This window comes from Eublepharis macularius, chromosome 9 (assembly GCF_028583425.1).
Source record: "Eublepharis macularius isolate TG4126 chromosome 9, MPM_Emac_v1.0, whole genome shotgun sequence".
Taxonomy (NCBI): domain Eukaryota; kingdom Metazoa; phylum Chordata; class Lepidosauria; order Squamata; family Eublepharidae; genus Eublepharis; species Eublepharis macularius.
In genome coordinates this window covers 39,951,227-39,963,933 of record NC_072798.1, presented here as the reverse complement: position 1 = coordinate 39,963,933, position 12,707 = coordinate 39,951,227, and the positions used below count along the sequence as shown (strand labels likewise).

Genomic DNA, 12,707 nt, shown 5'->3' with positions numbered 1-12,707 from the left:
TAAGTTATAATGAATTTGTGGACTTTTTTAGTAATTAATACAGTTTTTCTGCTAGCACATGAACCTCTCTGTCTTTTGGACTCTTAAGATAAACAGTCCTTCCTAGAGATGGGCACGAACCGGGAAAAAAACAAACCTTGCGGTTCATGGTTCATCGCATTTCACGAACCACGAACTTTCACGAATCTGCCCCAGTTTGCGAACCGGTTCATTTGGTTTATGAAAACATCACATCTGGGTCAGCAAATCATCACTTCCGGGCCAACATAAGGCCACTTCCAGGTCAGCAGAAGGTCTGCAGAAAGTCCATCCCCTGTTGCCTAGGAAACTGAATGATCAGCGCCAGGCTGTCTGCAGTGACGAAGCAAAAAACGAACCAAACGAGCCAGCCTAAACGTTCATGACAGTTCGTCAGAAATGGGCTCTGACGAACCGCCAGTTCACAAGTCAAATTTTGCTTCATATTTCAGTTCGTGCTCATCTCTAGTCCTTCCCATTTTGTATTGAGGGTATCGGTACATTAGAGCAAAAGGGATGATATTTGTTGCTTGTGAAGATAGTGGGTTAAAAACAGCAGATTTATCTTGCATTCAAGCTAAGAATGGCCTTGAACAAAATAGATATAACCAAAATTGACACACACCCAGGTGAAAAACTATTTAAGAGACATACACTAACCTTTAAAACTCAAGAGTACAAATACTAATTGATTCTATCAAGAGTATTTATTAATATTTTCTCGAGGAAAGAACTCTGGTGTTATGCTCTGAAACCCCTGATATCAAAGCATTTGGTCAGGAGCCTTTCAGAAGATATGATTAATTGGGAGGACCCATTGTTAACTCAGAGTCCACAAATAGTCTTAAATTTACTAAGGATGTTAACGATACAGACAGAAAAGCAGATTATCAATAAACCAGTGAAGGAGATGAGACCTCTCTTTCCCATCATTCAAAGAACTAGTGCAGATGTACGTGAGTATTTCAAGTCAGATACAGGTCTTTCACAAGTACTTCCATTCTTCTCAACAGTTACTTTCAAACTTTTTAGATTCTCCTTCATATTTGTGACAATGATGCAGAGTACTCTAGCGTATACTCAACCCATGCAGAGTTCTGGCTGGCCCTACTGCACCTCACTATCATTTCTCATGAGCCAAGAGTGCAACTTACAACACAGTCAACAATCTTCTGCAGCCACATACTGTAGAGGGGAGAGGGAAATCAACAGATGTGACTAAACTATCTTTAAAGGAAGCTTGCTTGCCGTTATTAAACTTCAAATTGAGAAAATTTACCTAAACTTCCAAGTAATCCAGACTTCCTTGGAATACAGTTTGAAAACTATTGGTTTAACACCATAGAAGAATCTTGCTAAATAGTGTTGCAGGCTCTCTCTGCCTCCGGACATCCAGAATTTGTTCATGATACATAGGAAAAAAAGAGGATGTCAAAAGAAAACAAGCCATTGTCACAGAAAGGATCCTGCACTTTCCCCACTATCCCCCATTACCAGCACAGACTGTTGGGAACTCTTTCCCTGCCTGAGAGGGTCTCAATTCTATTGTGTCTTTCTTCTCCTTTAACTCACCTTTGCACAGATAATAAGATCCCACAAAATTAGTCTTAGTTGGGCGTGACCGGATTCTCTTCCAGGTTTTATCTTCTGAAGTACGGCGTCTGCCCAGCAGTATGTCCCGCTTGCACTTGTGTTCTAGACCCTCTCGATAGGTATAATCACCAGCCTTGGGTCCTAGAAGGGAAGGACAAAATTAGTAAGAGCTCATGTTTGCCAGTAAGATTAGGCTAAAGTCACATGAGCAGATAACCTGTTTTGAGATAGCAGATCTGACAGGCTTGTTTGAAGACATGAGTGGATGCCAGAGGATTCTTCACAAGTAGGGCTGTGTTCGACATCACTGATTCAGGCTGAGACATCAGCAATTCTGCTACTTTGGGTACCGTTGTATGACTTGGCCCACTGTGGTTGGCCTGAAGAAAGAACAAAAATGTCCCTTTTGAAACTCAGACCTCTAGGTAAGCACTTCTCCTCATGTTCTTCAATTCCCCACCAAACAGGATCACTGCCAGCTAGAAGCGAGCAACTTAAGAAATGGCCACTGCCATTCTTTAAAAAAAAAAAAAGGCCACTGCTTCACTTTCAACAATACACAGGCAGACAGTAAAAGCAGCATTCTCGGCTTAATAGTATATTCAGTAGGACAAACACCTCTCTGCCGACAGCAAATTTATTTTTCCCTCCTCTTCACAGATTTATTCATCCAGTGAGTCGTGCACCTAACAGTCCTATAGAAAGTCACTACCTAGCAAGCTGAATGTATGTGCAAGAAGAGAGAGAGAGAAATCAAAAAGTTCGCCCACATTTCAGAAAGAAAAACTCAAGCCCTCTCTAGTGAAGACTCTACATAGAAGAAAGATTGGCAGAACTTCTACCGGGAGAAATCTCAAGGTCTGGGAACAACAATCTATTGAGTGCTCCAACCAGGGCCGGCGCACCCATTGAGGCCAGGTAGGCGGTGGCTTCAGGAGGTGAGGGCACCGGAGGGATGTCGGGGGCGGAGGCGTGCTCCATGGAGCTGGTGTGGCTGGGCCACAGCTGCTGCAGCCAGCCAGCCCCGTGCTGCCGCCGCTGCCACCACCACACGTTTTCAGAACCAGCTGGGCGCAGCAGCCATGAGCCACTGCCGGGGCGGCGTGCAGAGCGCGGAGCAGCCTCTGCCTGCCACCCCAGCCATCCGCTGGCCAATGCTCCCGGCTTGCGCTGCGTGATGACGTCATCGCGTGTTGACGTCATCATGCAGTCCGTGGCGCACGTGCGGTTGGACGCAGACACCAGAAACACTGGCGCCAGCAGTGGCTCCAACTAACTCTAAGCCAGGAGCAAAGAAGAACTGGCTAAATGCTGTCACACTGTGTCACTTCAAAGAAAAAGATCCCCCCCCCCAAACCTAACTCCTAAAGGTACGCGAAATGATATACAAAGTACCATCAAAGAATCTCAAACAAATATCACCGTGGTTATTACAATCTGCGTTAACAATAATTTATATCACTTATAGAGTGATTATATGGACCACAAAACTCTCAGTGAAGTAATGGAATACAAGCATAAATTAAGTGATATGACTGTTAACGTTGGTTGTAATATACCATGGCAGTATTTGTTTGAGATTCTGTGATAGTACATTGTATATTATTGCGCCTAACTTTAGGAGTTAGTAGGTTACAGGGGGATCTTTTTCACTGGTTCTCCTAATTGCTGTAACTCTTCTGTTTTGTGGTATATTGTGTCACTTCAGCAGAATAGCTTGGACGCTACCTAGATAACCCATGCACGGGCACCACACATACTAACTGAAAGTCTTGGAAGAAGGCAATGGAAGATTTACTCCCTTCCCTCTTTCAAATCACATATATTTAGCTAACTCACCACAAGTGGTGGCTTCTGGATACTAGCAGATTGCCTTGGCTCTTGGGCGCTGGTTTCCTCTAAGCAGAGGGAGAAAACACAAGGAGAAAAACTAAGAATTTTCTGACACAAAGCCCCAGTGCCAGCAATAGGAGAATTATCATACACAAATATGTACAGAAGTTCTAACAAACCAGTCTTCTCTTCAGCACTCACAGCAAATACTTTTTAAAAATTTTCAAAAATTAAAGTATTACTGTGGTGCTTTCAACAGGGCCCATTCACTTCAATGAAGAATTTTCCAGGAGATTGTGTGCCCATGTTCTTTATTTTATATTACTCCAAATAAGGAGATTTCACGAATGGTGAGGAAAAAAGTTTATCTAGTCTACTAGGTCCCATTGTTTGGGGAAGATTTTCTGCTACGAAACGTCTTAAATCATCCTGAAATATTATTCTACCTCTTCAATTCCTTCAGTGTGAAATACTTGTTCTTAGCCAAATCCTGTTACTCATTCACAGTACTGTTCACCTCTAATTCTTAACAATCTTTCACCCAATGACCATGAATTCAATAACCTACTATGTCAACAATGTAATAATTGATTATCACTGCATGTTTACAATCTAGAATAAACAATAAAGGGTTGGGGGAGATACCAGGGACTGATACATGCACACTGGAGGAAAGAAAAAGAGTTAGATGGGAAGGAAGAAGCTCTCAGAACCAAATACGGAATTTCAGCTCAGTGTTACTCTTCCTGTGTGTCACAAGGGAATAGGATTCCCATAATCTGTTTACCTACCAACTACAAAGGAATCCAGTGCATCCAGTGATCCCCTGCTAGTTCCAAAAGCATCCAGCACATCAAGCCGAGACTCTGTGTATGGGAGAAGGTCTAGTGAATCCAACGAGTCCAACGGGGAACTGCCTTCACCACCAACCGGGGGTTCAAAAGCATCCAGAACAGACGAGGAGGAGAGCTGTTTTGTGGCATCTATCACTAGGCCGAAGGAGGCAGGAGGGAGCGGTGTGGAGACTGGAATGTTGGCAGTCACCACAGGAGGGAGCAGTGGAGTGCCACCTGGAAAGACGGGGATCAGCTGCGGCATCTCACTAGGCAGGTTGGCAGGGATGGCACCTTGGACCAGAGACTTTAACATGAAAGATAAAAAACATGTTCCAGTTAGAGAAGGGAAATAAAATAGTGCAGACACAGAGAAAAAGACACTATGGAGTTGGAGTCTAAAGACTATATCACACAGTTGCTTCTCCCTGTATGAGAGAAATTACACAGCATCCCATCTATTCTGTAGCCTAAAACCCTCCTCTCGTTATGTAAAGCATTACACCAACCGTAATGGTTAACCATGGTTAAGGCTAACCATGTGTGAGGACATAGGTAGCATAACTACACAGGAAGAAAACAGGCACAGGTAGGGGACAGGCAAACAGAATCAAGCAGGATTTGGGGAGATGAGGCACACAATCCTGCAGCCCACATCCACATGCTTAACTATGGTTAGATACCTGGGAGCATTATATAGACACAAGCCCTTCACTTATTTAATTTACAAAATTTTTATCTTTTCTGCTCTCATCAGGGCCACCAAGGTGGCTAACAGATTAAAATTACAACAAAAACACATCTTAAAATCATTAAAACCAAACATAAACACATCATTCTTTCAGGGCTTGCGGCCGCTGCCACTGGGCGGACCGGTCCTGACATCAGAGGGGTGCCAGGGATGCTGCAGGACGCTGCTCTGTGGAAGGAGGAGCAGTATACCTCTCACCCAGACTCCCTCTCAGTCCACTCACTGGCCTGCTTAATCTGTGCCACTCACCCTCTTGTGATCTCCACCATCTCCTCCCCCAGCAACTCTCCTCCTTGTCTCTGCTCTCGCTCCACTCCACTCCATCACTCCTACCCAACCCACCACCCCAGGGCTCTTCCGAGCCATCCTTTATAGGGCTTTCTCTCCCCGCCCCGCCCTCCTTCCAGCAGTGTCCTGGGCTGCCTCAAGCCGTTGCAGCTGGGGTAGCTGATCTGGCTGCGTTGGCCAGCAACAGCTGTGCCTTGCTGTCTGGCTGCCAAACCTCTCTGGCTAAGCTGATTGCTGAAGGCAGGCCCAGCTGCGGCCCCTTGGCTGGCTGCCCAGCTCCTCCCACAGAATGCGTGGCAGCTCCACCTGGGGTTGCTTTGTTCCTGGCATTCCCTGAGCCAGGTTATTGCCTTCTAGCTGGTGCATAGGCTTGGCCGTGGCTCTGAGCTGTTGGGGTTGCTTCTCCTCCTCGTCAGGTAAGAGCTCCGTTTGGGCAGCTGCTGGTTCCCTATTCCCACTGCCTTTGCCCCCTCCCTCTGCTCTGCCTAGCCCCCTGTCCTCCCCCTGGAGGGTGGGGCTAGCTGGCCTCCCCTTGCCCCTTCTAGCCCTCTGAGGCTTTGGAACTTTGCCCCTTCCCCCTGGTACAGGCAGGTTCTGGCCTTGTTTGCCAGCCAGGGCGGCTGGACAGCTGTCTCCCGGCTGCCTTCCATTGCTTCCTCCCGGCAAGTCCAGGGGCTGTGCCTCAGACCCCGGACACATTCAAACAATTAAAACCAAACTGAAATGCACATATATAAAAAAAACATTTGGGGAAATAAGCAGTTCCACATGACAGTGATTATTCCTTTATCTCTATCATTCATGACATGGACTAACATGGATCCCTTTCGATACTTACGACTCCAAAGCTGAAAGGAAAAACCCCATATATTCTTTTGTTCCAGATGAGACCATTATAAGGAGTAAAAGATGAGTCTAAAGTAGTAACTAAGAGCAGACAGATTAATTAGATAAATCTAGGAAATCCACTCTTACCAGTGGGTACTGTGACCCCTCTGCAATAGAATCCAGGATTGAATCCAATTCATCCCCAAGAACTCCTCCTTCAGTGAAGTCATCCACACCGTCAGAGCCTGTCATAGATACTGTGTCCGCAGAAGGGAGCAGGGCAGCAGCCGGGAGTAAAGCTGGGGTGCCTTTTGTTTCCAAGTCAGATGGTGAAAAAGCAGAGCTCTCGCTCATGGGGGCACAAGTGGTACTGGGAGCACTGACACACTGAAGGCCCACAGAGGTATCTGCAAAGGGAATTAATGAATCATGGCTTAATGAGAATACATGAACAAGTGATAAAATTTTATAACAAGTGATAAAATACAAAGCTTGGAGAACTGCCAAGTATCTCTCTCAGCTTCAAAATACAAGTGCTTGTTTTTCACAGAATGGTTCACTGTCTGGCAGCCTATATGCTAACGCTGAGTTTCTAACAGCTCCTTCCTGATGTATGGCTCATTCATAAATCCTAAATGTCAGAGCATTCTTTAACAGTGTGAATCTTGGGACCAGATGTGCTCATGTAGTAGATTCCATCACCACAGTTTACACGCATTAGGAGCTTCAGCCTGCATTGGTTCTTCTGCCCATTCACACAGTTGAGGGGTACAATTGAAGAAGGACCAGTGGCTTCCCAAAGCTTGCACAGAGATGTCCCAGAAAAAAGGGGGGAAACCTCACACCTTAGACAGGGACTATTTCTTGCAGCTGTAGCTATGTGCTTTAGCAGCAAACCTTAGCTACCCTGCAGATTATGTCCCTTAGGTTTCCCAACAGCAAAACAGCTCAAGTCACGGAAAATTGTCACAAATCCAACAAACATAGAACTGTCACCTGTTTCAATGTCATCTACTGAACCCAAGCCATTGGAAACATTCTGCAGGGAGGAAGAAAAAATGACAGTCAATTCCATTTGACAAAGACGTGGCACCTCCTAACATTCAACCTGCTTCTCTGACTTTCTCAAAAAAATCAATTCATTTTTTTAACCCAGAGAACCACCAGTTGCTTGGCGCTTGCATCAGTAAGCAAGGTTGCCAGGTGTTAAATGGAACAGGGCCCCAGGTCCTCAGTACCTGAAAATATTGGCACCACTATGACTACTGACCCCAGTGCCGTTCTCCCCTTTCCCCAGCAATTAAAGGAACTTGCATCTCCCCCACCTTCATGCCAGCAAATTGTACCAGTGGGACTGTCTGTCACAGAAAAATAACTATTTGAAACACACATAAAATTAACTTTATAATTACTCTTTCAACAAAAATATGATTTTCTAAGCTGCTGCTTTTCAGCAAGAGCAAAGGCTTTTTTTAAAGTCATAATTTAATTTTAAAACTAAAGCACACGTTCAAAGAAACATTAGGCTCAGTAACCACTAAGCCACAGAAATATTTATTTTCCTCTTAACCAAAATAAGAACACTCTGAATAGAGATGTGAAGGCCCAGAAATTATGCCCCCCCTTTAAATCTAAACAGAAAAATGGGGGGGGGGATGGAAATTTTGAGTAGCACCAGGAAAAAAAAATACTCCCATGATATATTTTCCCTTTTGCAATGAGTGAAATGTTTTTTAAGACATGGTGTTACTGCTCAAAATGTACAATATGTAGATTTTTAGGTAGAGCAGCATTAGAAAATAACAAGCAGCAGAGCTGAGACTTACCCATGGGGAGGGGAGATCCCATCTCCCTGCACTGCTCACCTGCCTGCTGAGCCAGCCCCTCCCCAGACAGTCTGCCCATTTACAGAGCTGCCACCTCCATTTGCAACTCTGATGCAGCAGCAGTAGCAGTTCCTGCTCTCCCGTGTCCTGCCCACCATGCTTCCTGCTCTGCCTTTTCCTTGCCTGCCTGCCACATCAGCGGTGAGGCGGGAACAGAAGAGGGATGGCAGCTCCAGCCCTCAGCACAGCCTACGTACAGATAGCTGGCTCATACAGTGTATGATGGGTAGCACCATTCTTTCATGGCTGCACCTCCATCCTTTAAAATGGTGGCTGAGATCTCACAATGTAGCATCGCAAAGTCATATAATAAAACATTTTTTTCCAGATTTTTCTGCCAACGTTGGGGTTCCCCAAGTCTGTAGAAATATGTCTGATGTGTGTACATGGGCCCATTCTCCATGAATAGAGTCAGCTGTTTTCCTTTCTTCACAGCCTCAGAATACATGTAGAAAACCATGAGTGAACCCAACGTATTGATGCAGACAAGTCCCAAAGGAACTAAAATAGTCATAACCGAATGGTTCTCAAGTCAGTCATCAACTTTGGTCGCCGGTTTGAATAGGACATAGGCATGACTAACAATCTGGATTAGGACCTTGTTCTTTAGGGTCCTGTCTCAAGAGAAGTAGGGAAGTCCATTATATTAGTTTAGCTTTATAATTTTAAACACACTGTGTTTATTAGAAAAAGTCTCTTGCCCGAGTCATATAACCAGAGCTAATGGCTTGGATCTTATGCAATGCAAGCAGACCTGCGCTGCATAAAAAATGACTTCCCTGAATATTCTTATATAATGAGTATCTATTTCTGAAATGAAAATATTAGTAAGAAAATAATTTTTTAAAAGTTGTTATCACTAATGAGACGCTTAAGGCTAGTCATCAGTGCACGCTCATTTCAGGCAGTACTTTTCTTGTATGGTATTAGAAATTTAGCTTCATTTTAAAAATCCTTCAATACATTAACACACATACACACAATATTTGGGCTTGAAGCCAAGTTTTATATAGTAATTCTAGCAATGAATATACTCATCACAAGTGTTCTCATTTTTAGACCATCACATCAGAAAAGATGTCTGAAGGGTTTTTTTGCCTTTAACTTTAACAATGTATTATTCCACTAATGGACACATTTACATTTATTATTAAACTAGCTTGATACCTGTGCTTCACTACAGTATTTAACTACTTTAAATCCAGTTACAATACTTATGGGTATATAACGTTAAAGTGAAGAATACGTACAACCATTTTTTTTTCTACTGAAGGACCTCTTCGTAGACCACATTGGTGGTTTTCCCCTAAGGTGCTAGGATCACCAGGCTGCTGAGTGAGCTCACTCTGGAGCAGGCCAAATAGAACTGCCCATGTAAGAAGCAGACCTCCCTCAAGTCAATTCCTTCCACCTTCAGTAACATTAGCAACCTAGAGTACTTTTAGGGGGAAATTGGGAGCTGCATTTTACCTCAGGACATATTCAATGACTCCCAATAGCAACCGCATACTGTTTAGAATGGGGGGGGGGTGAGGACAAATCAGGCTGCATACACAAATTACCAACTGTCTCAAGGGGGGGGGGAGAGATGAGGTGTGGAATGTTGTGAGCCCCAATCAGCCTGCATATGCAAATGACCTTGAAAGGCTGGTCCAATCAGGGAAGAGTGGCCAAGCTGGAAGCAGGCAGGGGTGCAAGCAGGCAGCAGCCTGCCAGCCACATAGGGAAGCTGTATCCCTTTAGGAAAACACATTTTACTCCCTTAGGGGCAAAGTTCTTAAAATCCCTTCTTAGTGGGTGTTTACATCATGAAAAGAATGTTCTCCCCAAATTTCATGTTTTTAGGCCCAGGGGTTTGGGCTGGGCACTGATGAGTCAGTCAGGGCACTTGTCTTTATATATATAGACTAGCTTGATACCTGTGTTTCACTATGGTATTTAACTACTTTAAATCCAGTTATAATACTTATGGGCAACCCTAGTGAATTTTTAGGGGAAGACTAGGGGGTGCATTTTACCTCAGGACACATGAAATGACTCCCAATAGCAACTGCATACTGTTTAGAATGTGGCGGGTGAGGACCAATCAAGCCACATACGCAAATAACCTCTGTGTTTCAACTGTCTCTGGGGGGGATGAGGTATGTAATGTTGTGAGCCCCAATCAGCCCGCATATGCAAATGATCTTGAAAGGCTGGCACAATCAGGGAAGAGTGGTCGAGTTGGCAGTGGGCGGGTGCCTGCCAGCCACACAGGGAAGCTGTATCCCTTTGGGAAAACACATTTTACCCCTTTTTACCCCCTTAGGGGGCAAATTTCTTAAAATCCCTTTTTAGTGAGTGTTTACATCATGAAAGGAATGTTCTCCCCAAATTTCATGTTTCTAGGTCCAGGAGTTTGGGCTGGGCATTGATGAGTCAGTCAGGACACTTATCTTTATATATATAGATGGGGGAAAATACATTTTCAGTACTCAATCTGCAATGTTATGTTGGCCTCCTAATTCTTAAGAGGGATCTAAAGAACAACAGAACATAGGTGAATATATCTTAGCTACAGAAGTGCTTGATGGAGCAGCGCTGGGAAGCCATTACCAAGGTGATGTCTAAAAGGAAACCAGCTTAGAATCCTTGTCCAAAAATATAACTACAACACATTAAAACAATATTCTAAGCTCAACTGCACAGTAAGTCAAATTCTTTTAAAAAAAGAAAGTGGGGAAGAAATAATTAAATTTGTTTCAACTTCAAACAAGTAGATATTTGTATTTAGGAAATGCACCTAAAACCCTAGGCAGTGCCGGCGGGCCTATTGAGGTGGCTGCAGGCGCGGGGTGCTGGAGGGAGTGCCGGAGGAGGCGCGGCGGGCAGGAGCGCGTGCCACAAAGCACCAGCCTCCTATCCCTCCCACCCTGCGCCGCTGCCGCCGCCAGCACAAGCCCCCGGCCAGGCGCAGCCACCGCGGGTAGGCATCTGCGGCGGCGCAGGCAACCGAGCGGGAGAGCTCGGAGGCCGCCCGCCGCAGCAATCGGGCCGGCGGCGGCGCGTGCACTCCCATGATGACGTCATGCGTGACGTCATCACGCAGGCCAGTGCGCCCGGCAGGCCGGCCGGCCACAAGCATGGTAAACCCTTGCGCCGCCCCTGACCCTAGGTGCTGTCTAGACATGCCTACCTGATTTGGTAATGTGGAGGATATGCCATTACTGAGTAGAGAGAATGTTTCCAATTCCTGCTGCAAAGAAGAGAAAGAAAGTAGCAGACACTTAACATAACAGTGAGCCACAACAAAATTCCCACACACAGTCACTTCCTGTAGGGATGTGCACTTTTAAAAAAAAAATCAGCATTTTCCAGGTTTGGGTATCAGGAATCAGACAAATATCAGTATTCCCAATATTTGGGTCCAAAAATATTGGGTTTGTATTCAGATATGGGTTTCTTTTCAGAATTTAAAAAATAACTTTGTCCATTGTTCCCTGTGGGGGCAACTTTTCTGTGGGCTGGAGGAGCTGTTTTTCAGCAAATGGCACCAAAAGTGAAGCAGAATGAGAGCTGCCTGTCCTGTAAAGACCTCCCCCCCCTCAATTCTCTTATGTGGTCTATGAAAGAATCATTGTGATTGAACAGAAAGTTGAGCTTTCCTTAAAGTGCAATTCTATTTGCTTGTGCTAGTCACCTTCCTCTACCCTCCCTCCTTTTGTCTGGGAAAAAGCTGTAAACAGTAACAGAAAAATGGCCATGACCTTTGAAATGGCAGCTCGCAAAATATTTGGAATTAATCAAGAACACCAATACTGGTATATCCAAGAATCCTGATATTGATAGGGATTGTGGAATATGGGCCAGATGGTGTGCACCCAAGAATGCTCAAAGAACTTTCTAGAGAACTTGCAGAGCTTCTGTCCATCATTTTCAAGGCCTGCTGGAGGACTGGGGATGTGCCACAAGATTGGAGAAGAGCAAACGTTATCCCAATCTTTAAGAAAGGGGAAAAGGATGACCTAGGAAACGACAGGCCGGTCCAGTCTGACTTCTGTTGTTGGGAAGATATTAGAGTAGATTTTAAAGGGACTGATCTGTAAGCATCTGAAGGACCGCTTAGTGATCCAGGGAAGTCAAAATGGTTTTGTCCCCAACATATCTTGTCAGACCAACCTGGTTTCCTTCTTTGATCGAGACGAGCGTACTGCATCGTGAGAACTCTGTCGACATGATTTATCTGGATTTCAGTAAATCTTTTGATAAGGTTCCCCATGACATTCTAATGGGTAAACTGGAAGACTGTGGACTGGACTATAGGAACTGGTTAGAGGACTGCACCCAAAACGTGATGGTCAATGGCATTTCATCAGATTGCAGGGAGGTGTCCAGTGGGGCGCCATAAGGCTCGGTTTTGGGCCTGGTACTTTTCAGTATTTTTATCAATGATCCGTTTACCAATGATCTGGTAAACGGGCTACTTATTAAATTTGCTGATGATACCAAACTGGGGGAGTGGAAAACACCCAAGAAGATAGAGTTAAAATTCAACAAGACCTGAATACTCTAGAGAAGTGAGCGGTTGTGAACAGGATGCAATTCAACATAGATAAGTGCACAGTATTACATCTGGGCCACAAAAATGTGAAGCACAAATACAGGATGGGGGATACACTTCTGGGTAGTAGTGTATGC

The 12,707-nt window shown here is 44.7% G+C and overlaps 1 protein-coding gene across 2 annotated transcripts in view; it reads right to left on the bottom strand.

The window, feature by feature from the left end:
• ZC3H7B (zinc finger CCCH-type containing 7B) overlaps positions 1 to 12,707 on the bottom strand; it is a 64,595-nt gene that overhangs the window by 31,676 nt on the left and 20,212 nt on the right. Inside the window, exons 7-13 of one of the 2 annotated variants that reach the window (XM_054988445.1) lie at positions 11,206 to 11,265; positions 7,141 to 7,183; positions 6,292 to 6,551; positions 4,236 to 4,584; positions 3,451 to 3,509; positions 1,829 to 1,991; positions 1,591 to 1,752 (exon numbers count right to left, since the gene is read on the bottom strand). In XM_054988445.1, the coding sequence (XP_054844420.1) occupies positions 1,591 to 1,752; positions 1,829 to 1,991; positions 3,451 to 3,509; positions 4,236 to 4,584; positions 6,292 to 6,551; positions 7,141 to 7,183; positions 11,206 to 11,265 (1,096 nt within the window). The remainder of the gene's footprint in view (positions 1 to 1,590; positions 1,753 to 1,828; positions 1,992 to 3,450; positions 3,510 to 4,235; positions 4,585 to 6,291; positions 6,552 to 7,140; positions 7,184 to 11,205; positions 11,266 to 12,707) is intronic. The other variant, XM_054988446.1, reaches the window with a different exon arrangement.